The sequence below is a fragment of the Zonotrichia albicollis genome, chromosome 1, assembly GCF_047830755.1.
Source record: "Zonotrichia albicollis isolate bZonAlb1 chromosome 1, bZonAlb1.hap1, whole genome shotgun sequence".
NCBI classification, from domain to species: domain Eukaryota; kingdom Metazoa; phylum Chordata; class Aves; order Passeriformes; family Passerellidae; genus Zonotrichia; species Zonotrichia albicollis.
The window spans coordinates 131,547,236-131,562,906 of NC_133819.1; the positions used below are offsets into that span (position 1 = coordinate 131,547,236).

Consider the following 15,671-nt stretch of genomic DNA (forward strand, 5'->3'; position numbering starts at 1 on the left):
AGATAAGAAATCAAGGACACACACTATGTGATTTCCTATACAAAATACAGCTCATGCTTTGGAACTACACAAACTGTAAGCTTTCTAGTTTGAAGCTTGCAAAAGACTTAATTGACTTAGAATCTTTGATTTCTACATATCTAGCTTTATTTTTTCTAGGGGCTTTATTACTAATGCCTGATCTGGATAAGTTTAAGGAAAGATGGTAGCTCTGGGCAGTATCAGCTGCCAAAAATAATAGTTGTGAAAGCCTGGAAAGGGGTTATAATTCCAAAACTGAGTCATTAGCAGTGGGAATAAGTGAACTAGCTGCAACAAAAAAATTCCCCACGTGTCGAATTAAGTATGGTTTTACCTCAAAATATTTGAACAAAACCTAAGCTATAATTCATACAACTGTTACCTCTTAGAAAATGTGACCACTAGGCCTGTCTCTATAAAGGCTAACACAAACAAAGCAAATTTAATTTTTTTGCTAAACAACAAGCTTGGTTCTCCAGCAGACACTTCCCTGCAGCTTTTTGTCCTCTTCCATAGCTCTCAAAGACAGTTTTAATTGCAATGATAGTATTCACCTGTCACGCAAAGAAGTTATTTAACCATGAGCTCAGGTTTAACCAAGAATCCCCAAGTTCTTTTTTGCTAAAAAACCACACACTGCGGCAAACACACTTATTTAGAAGGATGACTATGGCAAGAGGGAGGAAAACCACAGTCAAATGATGTATTTTTCAGCAGCATCTCTGTTTTACAACAGAAGTCAGAAGCAGAAATGAAAAGCTGTATGAAACAGTTCAAACTCTAAGTAGAGAAATTGAAGGCTGCTCCTGTTTCTCTTTACTGCTGTGAACTGTAGACATTGGAGATCTGAAAATGGCATGGCAGTGTTTGGAAGAAGGAGGAAAATGGTGTATTGGCAAAGTACGCGACACAAACAAACAACTGTTCAGAAACAATTGCCTTGGAGCAAAAACCTTTTTAGTTAGAAGAGAGCAGATTCCTGTTTTCTCTGAATCTCATTTCCCTCTGTTTTAAGACAAAAATTTTCATGTATATTACACTAACACATGTGAGAAACATCTCTGATTTGAGCAGAGCTGAAGCCTCCAATACACACATCACTCCCCCCCAAAAAAGGCCAAACAATGAGAAACCTGAAAAGCCTCTTAAAACCCTGCATACTTCAAATAATTTCCTTCACACTTGTTAACCTATCAGCAAGACAGTATCATCTTAGTAACCAACACGAAGTAGTCCCACTAAAGCACAACAATGTCATTGTGTTTTTTCTTATTCATCATATATTGTGTCACACATTACCAGTACCAGAATAATTTCATTCCTACTTGGAAACTAGGGGAAATGCTACACAGTCTTTTACTGCTGTGTTTTTAATTTCATCCTTGTGTTTTACAGATACTTCATTTTTCCCCACTAGCGGTTTTGGGTAATACTAAGACTTGATAGAGAGATGAGTGTTGACCCCTAAGTGCTTTTCAAAGAATTTCAAGATGATGACATGCTTCTATATTTTCCTGTGAGCTGATGTTATCCTCCCAGCTTTGGGACTCTTGGCTAATTTGGATTTGAAAAGTGCTGGGTGCACACCACTTATCTGTCCACAGGTACATTTCTACAGCTGAGCAGAGAGCCAGCATCAGTGGACTTCCCCAACCTGCCATGTCACCATAAATAATAATACCTATTATTCAATATACATTTTGTCAGAATGCTAAAAGGTCTCAGACATGGACACAACTTCCAGCTAGGAGAGAAATTATTAAAATATCTCCACTTCTTAACTAATCCCATGTTTTTAATAAACATCTTTTTGTCTGTAGGAAAAAGCTACAGCCATCGGCCTACTTTGAGGTTGTTGAATGAAGGCTGTATAAAAGTATTATGCTTCAGTATTAACTACTGAAGCATATGATTTTAAAACTCAGTATAAAAAAATGTGAACTTTAAAACTAAATACATGCTAAATATCTTAGGCTGGAAAACAGATTTTGTCCAGTTGAGAAAGAAAGACAGATATTAACAGCTGGGTGCCTAATGTTTCTTTCAGTGATGCTTCCTTTTGATTGATGTATTTGCTAGAAAAGAAGCTTTTACAGAAGATATATTCATTTCTTGAATCTCAGTCCCTCAGATCGTGGGCGCTTCCTCTTGGAAATTCAGCTATTCTTGGTCCAGAAACAACTACTGCACAAAAAATGCACCCAGAAGACAGGAAGTGTGTGTGTGTTTTATCTTCTCCAAGCAGGGCCACCTCAGTGAATGAGGCAGAACACAACACAAACTGGAACTCTGAGTCAGACACCAACCCAGACTGCAATTTTTACTTCAGCTTCCTGAGCATGAATAAACTGATTGCTCTGAAATAAAGTTATTCTTTTATTAAGATATTTTACTGGTTTAGGGCCAACTGTCTTAAAAATATAATTCTCTCATTAGGTGAACAGAAGTTGCAGTAGCAGGAAATAAAAAGTTTTATGCAGTTTTTTATAAGGAAAAAAGTCTTGGCAATATATACCAGAAACATTACTTTTAAATTTGATTTTGAAGTATTATTTATATAAAACTAGCAAAAGAACTCTACAGAAAAAATAATATAATATGTAGAAAATATGGTCAAAAGAAAAATAATATTAAATAGAGTAGAATGTTGCAATACACCTGGTTCACACAACATACACAATTCAATCTGACCAGTGGAACACCTACATTTTGGGCAAATGTAGGGTACTTCAACATCCACATTCCTGTATATCTTGTGTGATTGACAGTGTGAAATCATGCTACAAACCACTTGCCTGTTAGATAATATTTTTAACCTTCCTCAGAACTAAGATTGTATCGTATCTGTGTAGAAAACAGACTTTCCTGGCACAGCTACAGACCACCAATATCCCCATTTCATGAAGAAAAAACCAAACAACCAAACCACCAAAAAAACGAGATGACTTACAGTGAGGTAAAAATATAGCCTCATATAAGTAGTTTCAGGATTAGCAGTAGTACTAGGATTAAAATTATTTAGTTGTACAAAAACTATCCCATCCACCTCAGCCTCCTTTGTATTTTTATTACAGCTTTCTGTATTTTGACAGCAGTTTGAATGTTGCATACCTATATATTTCAGGCAGTAAAATATATTCCACTATGGTACACTCGTAATTTTCAACACTGGAAAAATCAGATACCCCAACTGGAGATGTTTTTCAAAACTATGTCATATAATTTCTTCTCAGAATTGTTTTGCTTCTCTTCAAATTTTTTAAAAACTAAATTTGGTCCTAAAGCTAGGACATTTAAATTACAAATACTCACTCTAAAATTTAATATGCAACATCTGCTTAATTTAACTTTTTCCCTTATCTATATTGAGGTCTTTGGCTGACTAATAAAAATAACTACTATTTCACAATCTGAATAATAATATATACCATGGCTCTTTCAATTCCATTAAACATATATACTAATAGTTCTATTAGTATATTTATTTCATTTTATTTAAATTTACATCTGTCCTGCAGTTTATAAAAAAAATATCAAATAGAGTTGTAATGAAAAGATGTGAAAGAAAACTCTTGTCTTCTGAGAAAAGTTGTTCTTTAAAAATACATAACTTCCTTTTAGCTGACTTTGGAAAAAAGCTTCTATACATCTTCAACTAATAGAAGCTATAAAAAAACCTTTTGTAATATTGGAACCAGTTGAGAAACCGCAAGTATTCAAATGCAGGAAATCATGATTTTATAACATTTTAATGTGATCTACTCTTGGGAAACAAAGTTAACCAAGCCCTATTTCTGTACAGGAAATATTCCACTGTACAGTTGTAATACATTGTGGTGAGGGGTACAGCTGCAATTTTTTCACCTGTGATGCCCCACTGGTATTGTGGCTTACTGAATTGCATCAAGATTGCCTTCCTGTCCGGAAAGCCCTCTAAGTACAAACACGACTCTAAGCCCAGGTTTTATTTTCCCCTGGTATCAGAATATGGTAATTTAAGAGCCCTGAGAAATGCTTTTTAACCTTTTAGAAGAAATATGTAGCATTCTTTTATTAGGAACTACGTTCTTTGCCTTTTTAAAACAACATATGACTAACTTATCAATTTATCAGGCTAGCAGGTTCAGAGCGAATGCAGGTGTGTGGAGTAATGTAATCTGTCACAGATACTGGCTTTTTTCATTATGGAAAAATTACTCTGAACACACTAACAGCTTTTTTTTAAAGAAAGCACAGAACAGCGCTGGGCTATAACTGATTTTCTGCAGAAATTTAAACAGGAAAATCATGTACTGCTAAGTGTCAAAATTTTATACTAATTGTCATTCACCTCGAGACTGAGTTTATGTGATGATCACTTGCCTTTTGAACAGCAAAAGTAACAATATTTCTTTAATTTATTAGCTCGTAATGTATTGTTTCAGGCATTGAGAAACAAAAGTATACAGATTGGAGATCTTACATTAGGGATTCACCTACTTCTTTCAACACCCTTTATTGTCTCTTTCTGATACAGGAACTATCTTCCACATTTCATTTAAGGTTTTTAATTTTCTAGGCTTCAGTATTTCTTAATAATACAAGCATTATGATGTTGAAACTTAGTCACCTCTGACCATTGAGGTTAGCAGTCTATTAACAAAATGTACCTTATAATTTTCAGTATATGAGCTATTTTGACCACACATTCTCACCACAGCAAAGCCTGACCCCTATGAGAAGCACCACAAAGTCACTGTACAGCCGGAAGGACTCGGGTTTGCAGAGTTTCATAAATCAGAGTCACAAAATCGGAAGAGTACAGAACACAGGCAGAGTGTAAATCTGTCATTAAGATAATCTGATGGTTTTGTCAGTCCTCTGGCACCCGGTAGAGTTTTCACTGGCTCAGTAACCCCTAAGGGTAAATTTCACTGTGATGCACAGGCAAATTATGCACAACTTCCATTAACATTCCCAACAAGTTACGCTTAACTCCCTGCAGACTGCACAGGGAAACTCTAGGACAAACGATACAGTCTCATCTTGATGCAGGGAACACTAAGATCACACAGCAAAATAATTAAGATTATACACACACAAACCAGTAACAAAACAGTAAAGTCTGAGATAATCCTATTCTCAGGCAAAGAAGTTCACAAATAATATTTAAAGCTGGAATTCCCTAAGAGAACAGGCTCTGTTTCAACATCTGCTTAAGACTCCAACTTCTTTAGTCTCCATTTCCTTCCTTGCAAGAAAATGAAGACAATACTTATAATTAATAGACAGAGTCTGAACTTTGGAAAACATGCAAAACTCAGATCAGAAAATCTGTTCGCCTGCAGATCATCTGAAGGGTAAGTGGCTCAAGCTACAACAAACCTCCAGGCCTCTTACACAGACCAGCTGTGTATGTGATGACCTGCACCCATTTTTGTACTCATGCACAAACAGAAACACTGCATCTACTGCTGAGAAAGAGGTTACCTACGTTAGAATAAATGGCATTTGTTACACTTCTAGTTTATGATCAGGTATGTTCAATAATAATTGCTTCTTTTCAGGTTTCTTGCAACTCTTCACAAAGTAGAGAAATAAAAAAACATGGTATAGAATCTTTATATAGTAGTAATATGACTAATACAGTAATTTTGAACAACATCCAAAGGTAGAATTAACAAGAAATGTAAGCTTTAAAAAGCAGACAAAACACCAAATTTGCCTTCTGAGCAATTCACAACAGCCAGACAAATTATTTCTTCATCCATCTAAAAAGTGCCATTATTTGAAGACAGTACTGAATTGTGTGGCAGTAGGTTCAGTAACTTGCAAGCCAACAGGTTTATCAAAAAGCATGGTTGAACTTTACAGCTTATTATCTTGTAACACCGTGAGCTTAAATTACTAACCTGTCACACACAAATCATCTGGATTTCCAAAATAGTTGTTGCTTTGGGAATATAAGAAATAAATCAAAAATTTGTGGTTTCTCAGAAAGTACTTTTCCCAGACTCTCAAATGCCCAGCTGAATATTTTAGCCCCAACAGGGAATGAAAAGTAAAAGGGAAGCAGAGTCAGCCAAAAATGAGGTATTTTCTGTTAAAAGGAAAAATTAATGTCTTTGACATTGATCATAATTCTTTTCCTGTTGACTGTCATGTCAAATCCTTCCTGGAATAATGACTTACAGTAGGTCCAATGTCAGTCATTCTTAAGCTCATGCTTCCTTAAGCCACTGTTTAAACAGCCACAAGGTGTTAGAATATGACTATTTATTGGATGACAGTGTTGAAAAAATCAGATTCCAGACTAGCAAGTTTGAAAATGCTTTATTTAAATAGCACATGCATGTAAGGCAATGTAACAGACAATTTTTTGAATCCCTGCCCTTTGAAGTTGGAAATAGTTTATGTTCTCCTAAAAAAGATTTCACCACCTTTGGAAATGCTCTGTGTGAATTTTACCACAGTGGTTTTATTTATGTAGTTTTTCCTTCTGAAATCCCAGTTAAGCCCTTGCAACCTCAGAACTATACTCACTGCCCTAAAATATTCTTCAGTAGACTTTGAGATTTGGTTAATTTAATCATCCCTTTTTTAACCTGTGCTCTGTATCTTACGACACTAGATAAAGAAGAAAGGCCAAAAAAGGAGACCTCAGCACGCATTCATGGTTTCATCAGCTGTTATAATGCTGACTACACGTGCATGCAATAGGAGTCCTGGCAGGTACACAAGGGAAACATCCCCAAATACAAAAACCTGTCAGGGTTATAGTTCAGCAGATATTTTATTTTAACTTCATATGGAGAAATGAGCAAATGTTGTAGTTTATCTTTCTTTTGTTTAACAGCTTGCATCTCCCACTGGATGACAATCCAGGAGAAAGAATTTTAAGTCTGTGTTAGTGATGAATCTTAACTAAATCAGATAACTCAGAATTTGGAACACTACACAGTGTATGATTACTTTGATTAGATAAATCTGGTTTTCTCCTGCTTTTAAATTCATGCCACTTGGGTAAATGCTCTTGTTGACAATACATAGCTTTATTTGAGATATGGGGCAGTGCCAGCGACATCCCTCAATGGAAAGATAACTCTACAATGGAATGACAATAAATAAGAATCTCTGTAAAAGGTTCACTGGATAAAAACAGGCCTCCAGCTGTACAGGAGATATTTTGTGTGCCCTGTTCACCTGCCTGTACAGAAAAGCAGAGTATTTCCCTGATGGCATAGGAACTGTTTTCCTACCTTGGTTAGCCCCACCCAATCTTTACTCTCCCCTGCCAACCTAAACCTGTCAACCTTGTTCTTGGTAAAGATAAATGATATAAAAATAAATGCCAGATTACATCAGAAAAGTATAACAACATCACAGGCAAAGATAAACATAAATCTGAGATTCTTAAGACTTCAGGAAGACACAGGAAGACTTTGGGGAAACTAGACACACAGTGCAAATACAGTTTTAAGCCCCACAGCACAAATATTCAACAGAACCTTTTTTGAGGTTAAATATCTAAACGTATCTAGCTTCATATTGTATCTGCACAATGTGAAAGTCACTACTGAATCAGTAACAGATTTTTCTCTCCTTTTTTTTTCTGCTTTCCATCTTTTGAATTTTAAAAATATCACAGAAATGAAGATGACTTGTCCTTTCTCAGATATGGACCTGACAGATCCAAGGAACTGTAAAAGCACACTTGAATTTAGTATCACACAACAGCTCTGGAATACACATCTTTGTTATGATGTAGAATAAATTCTTCAATTATTCTTTATGTTCTGGGACAGTGGAATTATCTGCATAATAATAAACTGTTGTCTGAAATCAGAAATTACTCTTACTCCTTTCATCCCAGTGCCGTACTTCCAAGGCAACCAGAACAATTGAAATGGAGGAAATTGCCACAAATTCTCTTTCAACTGTCCTAGTAGCCATAGCAAGCCAATGCCCTCATCATTTAGAAGATGAAGAGAGACACAATGAAACCCCTACTCTGAAATTGAGACTGTCCAGCCCATTCTTGTTCCTAAAGATGCTCATGTATCTTCTACAATTCTGATATCTCTGCAGGAGACATTTCAACATACATTCTAAACCAAAATCTGCTTGAAGGCTATTACCATGCTTCCGAGTTCTGGGTGAAACGCATTTCATGGTCAGATTTCATAGGAATGAGAATCATCACTGCCCACAGATTCCAACTTCAAGTGGCACCACACCACAAGGCCATCACAGAGCAATTAGAAGACCTTTGCCCTGTAATGATGAGCTGGTTGCCTTACACGATATAGTTTAATGTTAAACTGGGAAACTGTGGCATGCCTTAAGTCTTCACATGTGAATACTCACTGAGACAAATTTATAAACACCTGCACAGTTTTCGTTACAGAAATTATCTGTGACCTAAATGTAGCAGTAACTAAATTTTTGGAGCAAGATCAGTAAGTTATTTCTCACTGGTTCATGAACAGAAGACATACGTGTTTTTCTTTAAGCACAGAATAAAATAGGCTTTTGAAGTTGCTCATCTTTAACCACAAAACTTCCTCTTACCACAGTCTACTTGAATTATTTAAGTTTCATCTGTTATAACGGAAAAAGTCTCAGAGAGCATCCTTTTTTTTTAACTTACCTATATATCAATCATCAATATTTTAAAAATAATGAAATTGCTACTTTATCTTGCTTTTTAGCTTTTTAAAAAATTTTGTGAAATTTTTCCAAGTTTGGACTTCCCTCTAGTCCTGAGGTGGTCATATGATTCTCACATCAATACTATTATTCACCTTTGAAAGGTGTTTCCTCACAGACTAGTTATCTGAAAGAATGGTAAATCAAACAGAGCCAAAGGAGAGTTACAACATGTGAAAATGAGACAAAAAGGGCTTAAAAATTATATAGTGTTTGCCATGTCTGTTAAACAGGGAAAACAACAAACTCAGATACTTTCCACCTCCTCAAAGAAAAATAATCCTCCTGCAATTTCTTGCAATCAGATCTAGAATTCTCACTTCCTTCAAACTATTAGATCCAAGCCCTATTTCAAACTGCTAAAGTAATGCCATGTGGTATGCCATGGCAGAGACATCAGTTCTTCCTGTTCCCCCCACAAATAAAAGCAACAATGTTTGGACTGCAAAAACAAAGTATTACAAACTTGACCACTGAAACTGCTTCCCTTTGCAAAAACACAAGGTAAAGCGCCAGAAAACAGCTCTTGGGGCAACTCAGAAATAGGAGCAAGGCAAGGTTCAACAGAAACAATATAGTTCATATCAACTCTTATGATCTGAAGCTGTTCTCTATCCTTTGGCTGTACCAGATAACACGCACCTTCAATATTTAGAAAAATTCTCTTTATGGTGAAGCTTTTGCAAGTTCCAGGAATTTGAATAATAGCTATAAAAACACAGAGTTCTAAAACCTACCCATGATTAAAACGTTATGCTAAAAGTTTAACAAAGACAGAAAGCTAGGTGAAATGTCATAGCAACTTACTCAGAAAGAAAGAACATGCAACTGGAAAACTTCAAGGAAAAAAACCCACAAAAATTCAATACAGACTACAGAAGGGCACCTTTGACTGTATCTTTGTGAAGCAGAGGATTAAGGGAGACTGGTAACACAGCTGGGGACATTATGGGTCCTCCTTGCATTTGAACATACCCACAATCCTGGGAAAGTTTTTAAAGTATATTTTAATATAGCTTAGTATCATTATTGTTTTTTAATTTAGAGCCTTTTTTCCAAAAAAGCTAAAGTCTTTGGCTTGGCGATGTTTCTCTAATGTTTCATTTCAAGAATGGAATAAAATAAATACTGTTTTATCTTTTTTCTCGCTGTATTTAATTAGTTTTCCATATGCACTAAATCCCCAGTATATTAATTAACATGTATCCACACAGGGAAAATTTGAGTTCATAAAAGGCTTCATGATTAACTTCAATTACAATCTGAAGTTTGATATGAGTATTTAGTAAATGCAATTTACCTAAAGAAATTAAAATTTTTCTCTGCGGAATCTCTGCATCTGATTCCGCTCACATAACTCTGTTAAGATTAATAAAAAAATGCACACTGCCCATGTTTAACATGGCTGTTCATCAGGTGTATGGCCATTTCTGGAAAATGTAATAAATCACCACCCTGAGCCAGGCAACAATTACTACTATAATTAATGGCCTTCAACCAAAGTGTGGATCTTCTTGTAGGCATTTCTGCACATCATGGGTCCAAAGCAGAATTTTTGACTAAATGTCCTCTATTTTGGCTGATATCTTTATATTTTCTCTGGTGGCAGAAATCTGAAGAATCACATGAATGTCAGAAGAGGCTGACAGAACCTGACCCTTGGTAGTTGGGTGCTTCTCACTCTCTGAGGCAACAATAGTGAGCAGGATCTTCTCTTCTCTACACCATTGCATGGAAGCACAAAGCAGAACCTGTGTGCTACTGAAAGTCCAGCTGTGTATGCCCACTTGGAGAAGAGCTGGTGTTCCCCTTGGACAGGGTCATATCGTTCCACAAGCACATACATAATGGTTTTCATGATGTCTGTTATCTATAATGGGAGTGTAATGTAATTAAACCAAAACCTTGGTGTGCTGTGCTCCAAAAATACCAGCCTGAAAGGAGGTGAAATCCTGGCTTTCATAGCAACCTAATAGGCCATCAAGACAGCCTACAATAACACAATTTTGATCTTTGATTCAAACCTCATGCCAAGCGGAGCTGATTTTTTTCCATTTAATTCTAATTTTCATGTAACTGAAAGGAGCTGACATTTGGCTGTCTTGAGGGCAAAGAAATTGGCAGGACACTTACATGATCTCACCGACAGTATGTGCACGGTAATAACATTATACCATTTATCTGAGGAAGATTATCCTACTTATTCATAACTCAAAGCATATTGGTGAATAATTCAATTTTAAAAGCAATTTTTAACATTACAGCAATAATGAAATATAATTCAAGAGTTTTGGACAAATAGGAAGAACTGGGAAATATTTATTTCCCTTGACTCACAACACTATTCTGATTAACAACCAGATTGAAATTAAAAAAAATGACAGGTCCAATTTGTAATACAAAAGGGAAACAGAGATTACAAGAATTAAAATTGAGCTAAAATCAAAATATGTGTGCAAGGAGGAATAAGTGAATTTAAAAAGAATTACACTAGACAGGAGAAAATGTAATGACCCAATTGCATACATTAGAAAGCAAAACTTCCAGCACATTAAGGATCAGTGTAATTTTGAGGTATGGTCTATTTTTAGGGCATGGAGACTGCAGCACTCAGTCGTCCTCAAAAGAGAAGTTCCATGCTCTCACACAGTCAAACCACACCATCCACTTCAACCCTCTGAAGGTAAAATGTGAGAAACCAGACCCTTTCCCCCTACCCTGTGGATCTTACTCGGAGCAGTGCAGCCATCTGCCATCACAGAAATAGGAGAGAACAGCCAGATTGGAGCTTTTACTTCAATGATTCCACTAGAACTTGGAAATTTCAGACCAGGTCTTTCCTCATATGTTTCAGTTTCAAACCAAATGAAGTCTTTATGCAAAGACTGATGGATGAAACCATAAAAAGAAAGAATAAAAACTGTATGCTCACAAACTAAACCTGATAAACTTGGCTATAGCTTATTATGCAACATAAAAACTGCAGAGGTAAGTGGGTAAAATGTTTATACAAGTAGTTTTGAAACTAAAGATATGCTCAAGCTGTGCAATGTACCTCATATTGGTTTTATAGAGCTCCTGACATTTGTTTTGTGCTCCTTTTTAATAAATCTGACTTTGAAAACTTTCACTTTACAGCAGTAATATTTCCATTTGTTACTGAAAGTAGAAAACTCATTACCCACCTGAAGAACATCTCCAAGGTCAGCAGTGCTAATATCTGGGTCTTCAGTGGTATTAAAAGGAACCGGGTTAATTTTTACAAGAGTGAGCACTCTGGGTTCTGGGTATCTCCACAGCATCATTCCTGGACTATCCTCAGTTTCATTGTAAAACACAACTTCATAAGCATTGGGCAGCTTTTGTGCTTCTGTCAAATGAAAGAAAGCCATAATCTGTTATGCAATTTCTAGAAAGAAACATGCTGGTTTATGAAACCAAAGTGATTAAAAAGAAATCCCTCGGGATCAAAAGGAGAGAAAATAAAAAAGCAATTTCCCTGACTTTTAAAACATTACAACTTAATGGAAAGAAATCAAAAAAGTCTTTTAAAGTATTTTTTTTTAAATTCTAGCAGATGTCTTTTCAACTGCTTTTCCAAAAAATATAAAGTTATTCATTGTAAGAGGCAAGTAATGTCTAATAGGTTACTACTATTTTTACTTTATAACCTAGAAAAAAAAAGGAAGAAAAAAAGAGAGCCAAAATTATATCCTTCTTACCTGCATCTTGTATATACTGGAAGAGTCCTGTTCTCAGATCATCTGAGGAATGCTCAGGTTTTGAGGCTTGATTCCTTTCTGCAGAAAAACACGTTGGGTGTGGACGTTCAGGTATCAACGTCTCTACACTGCCCTTTTTAGTCAGGTACTGCCACAGAAGCTCCTGGAGAAGAACTAAACAGTTCAAATGCTCTTGACCCCAAAAAACCTTTAAAAAGAAAAAAAGGAGAGAGAAAGAGAGAGAGAGAAAAGATGAAAAAATTACATACAAATATTCAGCCATTTTTGAAGGGAAAAACACCTCCCCAAAAACAACAGGAATTTTATATGGCTTTGACTCTGCTCTACTTACACCTTAATTGCTTGCAAGCAATTTTAATTTTCTTCATTTTAAATTTCTTAATTTTAAAATAAAGGACAGAAGCAACAAAATATCCTTACAGAACTATTTCTCAAATGTGTTCTTTTCATTATCTGAAGGAAAACATTAGTTCCTACCATTTAACAATTCACAGTGAGGTTGCCTGGAAGACCACAGATCTTAAATGTTATATTCAAGAACTGTACACAATGCTAGCACTGGTCACAAGTTTCTCAGTTTAAGACATGACAAAAAACCCTTAAAGATACAAAGTTTAAACTCCTCAAAGAGGTTGCTCCAGAACTGGAATTCTGGAATACATTTAAAACTAAGTAACACAGCTTAGAATGTGACACAGAAGACATATGAAAGATCATCTTAAGCACAAAATTTAAGCATATGAATTGGGTGTTCTGTAAGTCCTCCAAATGGGGTTTAAAAGTTCAAAGTTTTCTGAAATTTAAAACAAAAATACAGAAAAATATCTAATAAAATTGGGCATGCAAAGTCCAGAAGATTTGCACACTTTGTAGCAAAATAAAAGGCAAGAAGGCATTCCTTTCTGCCAGCTTGGACAGCATTACTGCTTTTTTCAAATCTCCTGTTTGACAGAATTATATTAATGGGAACAACTACTTTAGACTTCATGTGCAGAAGCAGGCCTTGAAGCACCAGAGAAGACAAAGAAGCAACTAGCAATACAGAAATTAGACATGGAACCAGTGTGGGATGGAATCAAAATGCCCAGACTGTAACTTAAAAGTCATGGAAAGGATGTGAGTGAAGCAGACAAGGTATGCACATAAAGAGTATTTTTCAATGGGGGAATATAAATTTTCAAATGTGAAAAAAAATCAGAAGATGCCTAAAGGGAATGTAGTTGCAAGAAGGCAGATTTTTTTCTTGCCCTGCATCTAGAAGTAAGCCCACAGAATAAACCAAGACCCTCTTGAACCACAGCCACAGCCAGCCCTGAGCTAAAGATCCCCAGCCTAGGCAGGTAACCCCTGAATTTAGTGCATCTCCACTGTGGTTTCTGAAGAACCTCTGCTCTCGGGGTCCCACACCTACTCTAGCACCACCTCAGAGGAGCTCTGTCACCTTAAGCCAATCCCAGAGGCCCCAGTCCCCACTGACAGAGGAGGGACGAACATTTTTCTCCATCTCACACTTTTATTCATTTGTAAGCAGAAGGGAACTCTAGGCCATGGAACTCCTACTACAATATTCAGCTTATGATTTTACATAAGCTCTCAAGGTTCTGATGCAATACAAAGTGACAGTGATAGGTGAGGTCATGTTTAGAGCTGGTAAAATCATTGGCCATAAATAAATTAATTTGAAACAGAACTGATAATTATTTTGTCAGCATTTTCAAATCTATTCTGCCAGACCAAACACTTAATGATCTTCTGCAGAAGCTAACTGTCCCTAATTATACTCTAATAATAAATGGCTTTCTGAGATTTATAAATTTCTTTTTGGTACTTGTCAAACCCCAAAAGTTTGGAAAAAAATAAGCATTTTATTACCAACACATACAGGTAGTCAGCCAAGTACCTGTGAAAAACAAATAAAAAAAGGAGCAAAGAAACAAACTGACCTTATTTATTCATTAAGATACACTTTCCCCCCAAATTTGTATTATCTGATTAACCCAATTTCCAGTGCTGTTGTTCTAAGACCTTCCAATGCCAGTTCTGGGAAAAAACTTACTGACACAATTAAATGTCAAAATTTCCTTTTTGTGTTTTATATACTTGATTTATGTATTTATTTTAAAACATTTGGTATGTATAGATACTATAATAAAAATAATTAAAACAAGACATATCTTAAAGCCCACTTGTTTAAGCCCCACAGAATCTATTTTTCATTTCAAGAACTCCCAAGCTTCCTGGACTGATTTCAAGTTGTGGGCACTTCCAAAAAGGAGAGGATAGCACGGAAAACTGAGCATTAATTGTTACAAACAACAGTTTGCAATTACTCCCCTGAGAAATGTGTGTAAGTTTAAAAAGAAAGGATATGTACTTCTTAGGGCTTCCTCTAGGCATTACAGACACGTAGATCATGGACAGACAAACACACACCCATCAGAACATGACCCAAGGATATTAAGTGTTAGTAATTTGATCCAGTAGTTCTAAGGAACACACACATACAGCTAAAATACAAGGTTTAAGCAGTATTAAAAAAAAAGTAAATCCAAAACACAGTACACAATTTTTCACCAAATAGTTTACATGAAAGAGTAGATACTTATAATTTTATAAGGTAAGACAAAAAACACCCAAATCAAACATGCAAAACTCCCCAACCTAGCAACCGGCTGTAGGATGCGAAGGCTTTAATGGAATTTATTTTTGAAAACTTAATCATCCAAAACCAGTCCAGCTCAACAGCACATCCATAAGCATCTTATACAGACCTGCAGCAGTCCTCCTCTCAAATCAATGTAGATTTTTGGAACAGATTGCTCTGGGCCAGGATCACCACTGTGCTTACACCACTTGGCTTCCACGTTAACAGAGCAGCAAAAAGGGCCAATCAGAGATTTCGCTCTTTCTTTGAGACTTGTTTTAAGTAAGAAATCTTTTATGTCAAGGACTAAAGATGATCCATGGATTCCTAAAAGGAGAAAGAGAAATTTAATCCCACTGGCAGTTATTCTCCAAACATTCTTGTGCTTATTTCCTGAATTCACTTTACCATGAGCCTGGGGATCCCAAGCCATTACTCACACAAGTAGTCCCACGGACTTTCATGGAAATACTTGTGTGGACAATCACTCTGGTGTCCAAGGAAGGACTTCACAGCTGGGCAATGAGATCTGTAATTGTTTTTTAATTTCCTGTTTTTTCACTTAGCTTGCTCTT

The 15,671-nt window shown here is 36.0% G+C and overlaps 1 protein-coding gene across 5 annotated transcripts in view; it reads right to left on the bottom strand.

Moving 5' to 3' along the window:
- Positions 1-15,671, bottom strand: part of VPS13B (vacuolar protein sorting 13 homolog B) — a 431,489-nt gene that overhangs the window by 67,297 nt on the left and 348,521 nt on the right. For all 5 annotated transcript variants that reach the window (XM_074554422.1, XM_074554431.1, XM_074554441.1 and 2 more), the window contains exons 37-39: positions 15,224-15,423; positions 12,432-12,639; positions 11,895-12,079 (exon numbers count right to left, since the gene is read on the bottom strand). In XM_074554422.1, the coding sequence (XP_074410523.1) occupies positions 11,895-12,079; positions 12,432-12,639; positions 15,224-15,423 (593 nt within the window). The remainder of the gene's footprint in view (positions 1-11,894; positions 12,080-12,431; positions 12,640-15,223; positions 15,424-15,671) is intronic.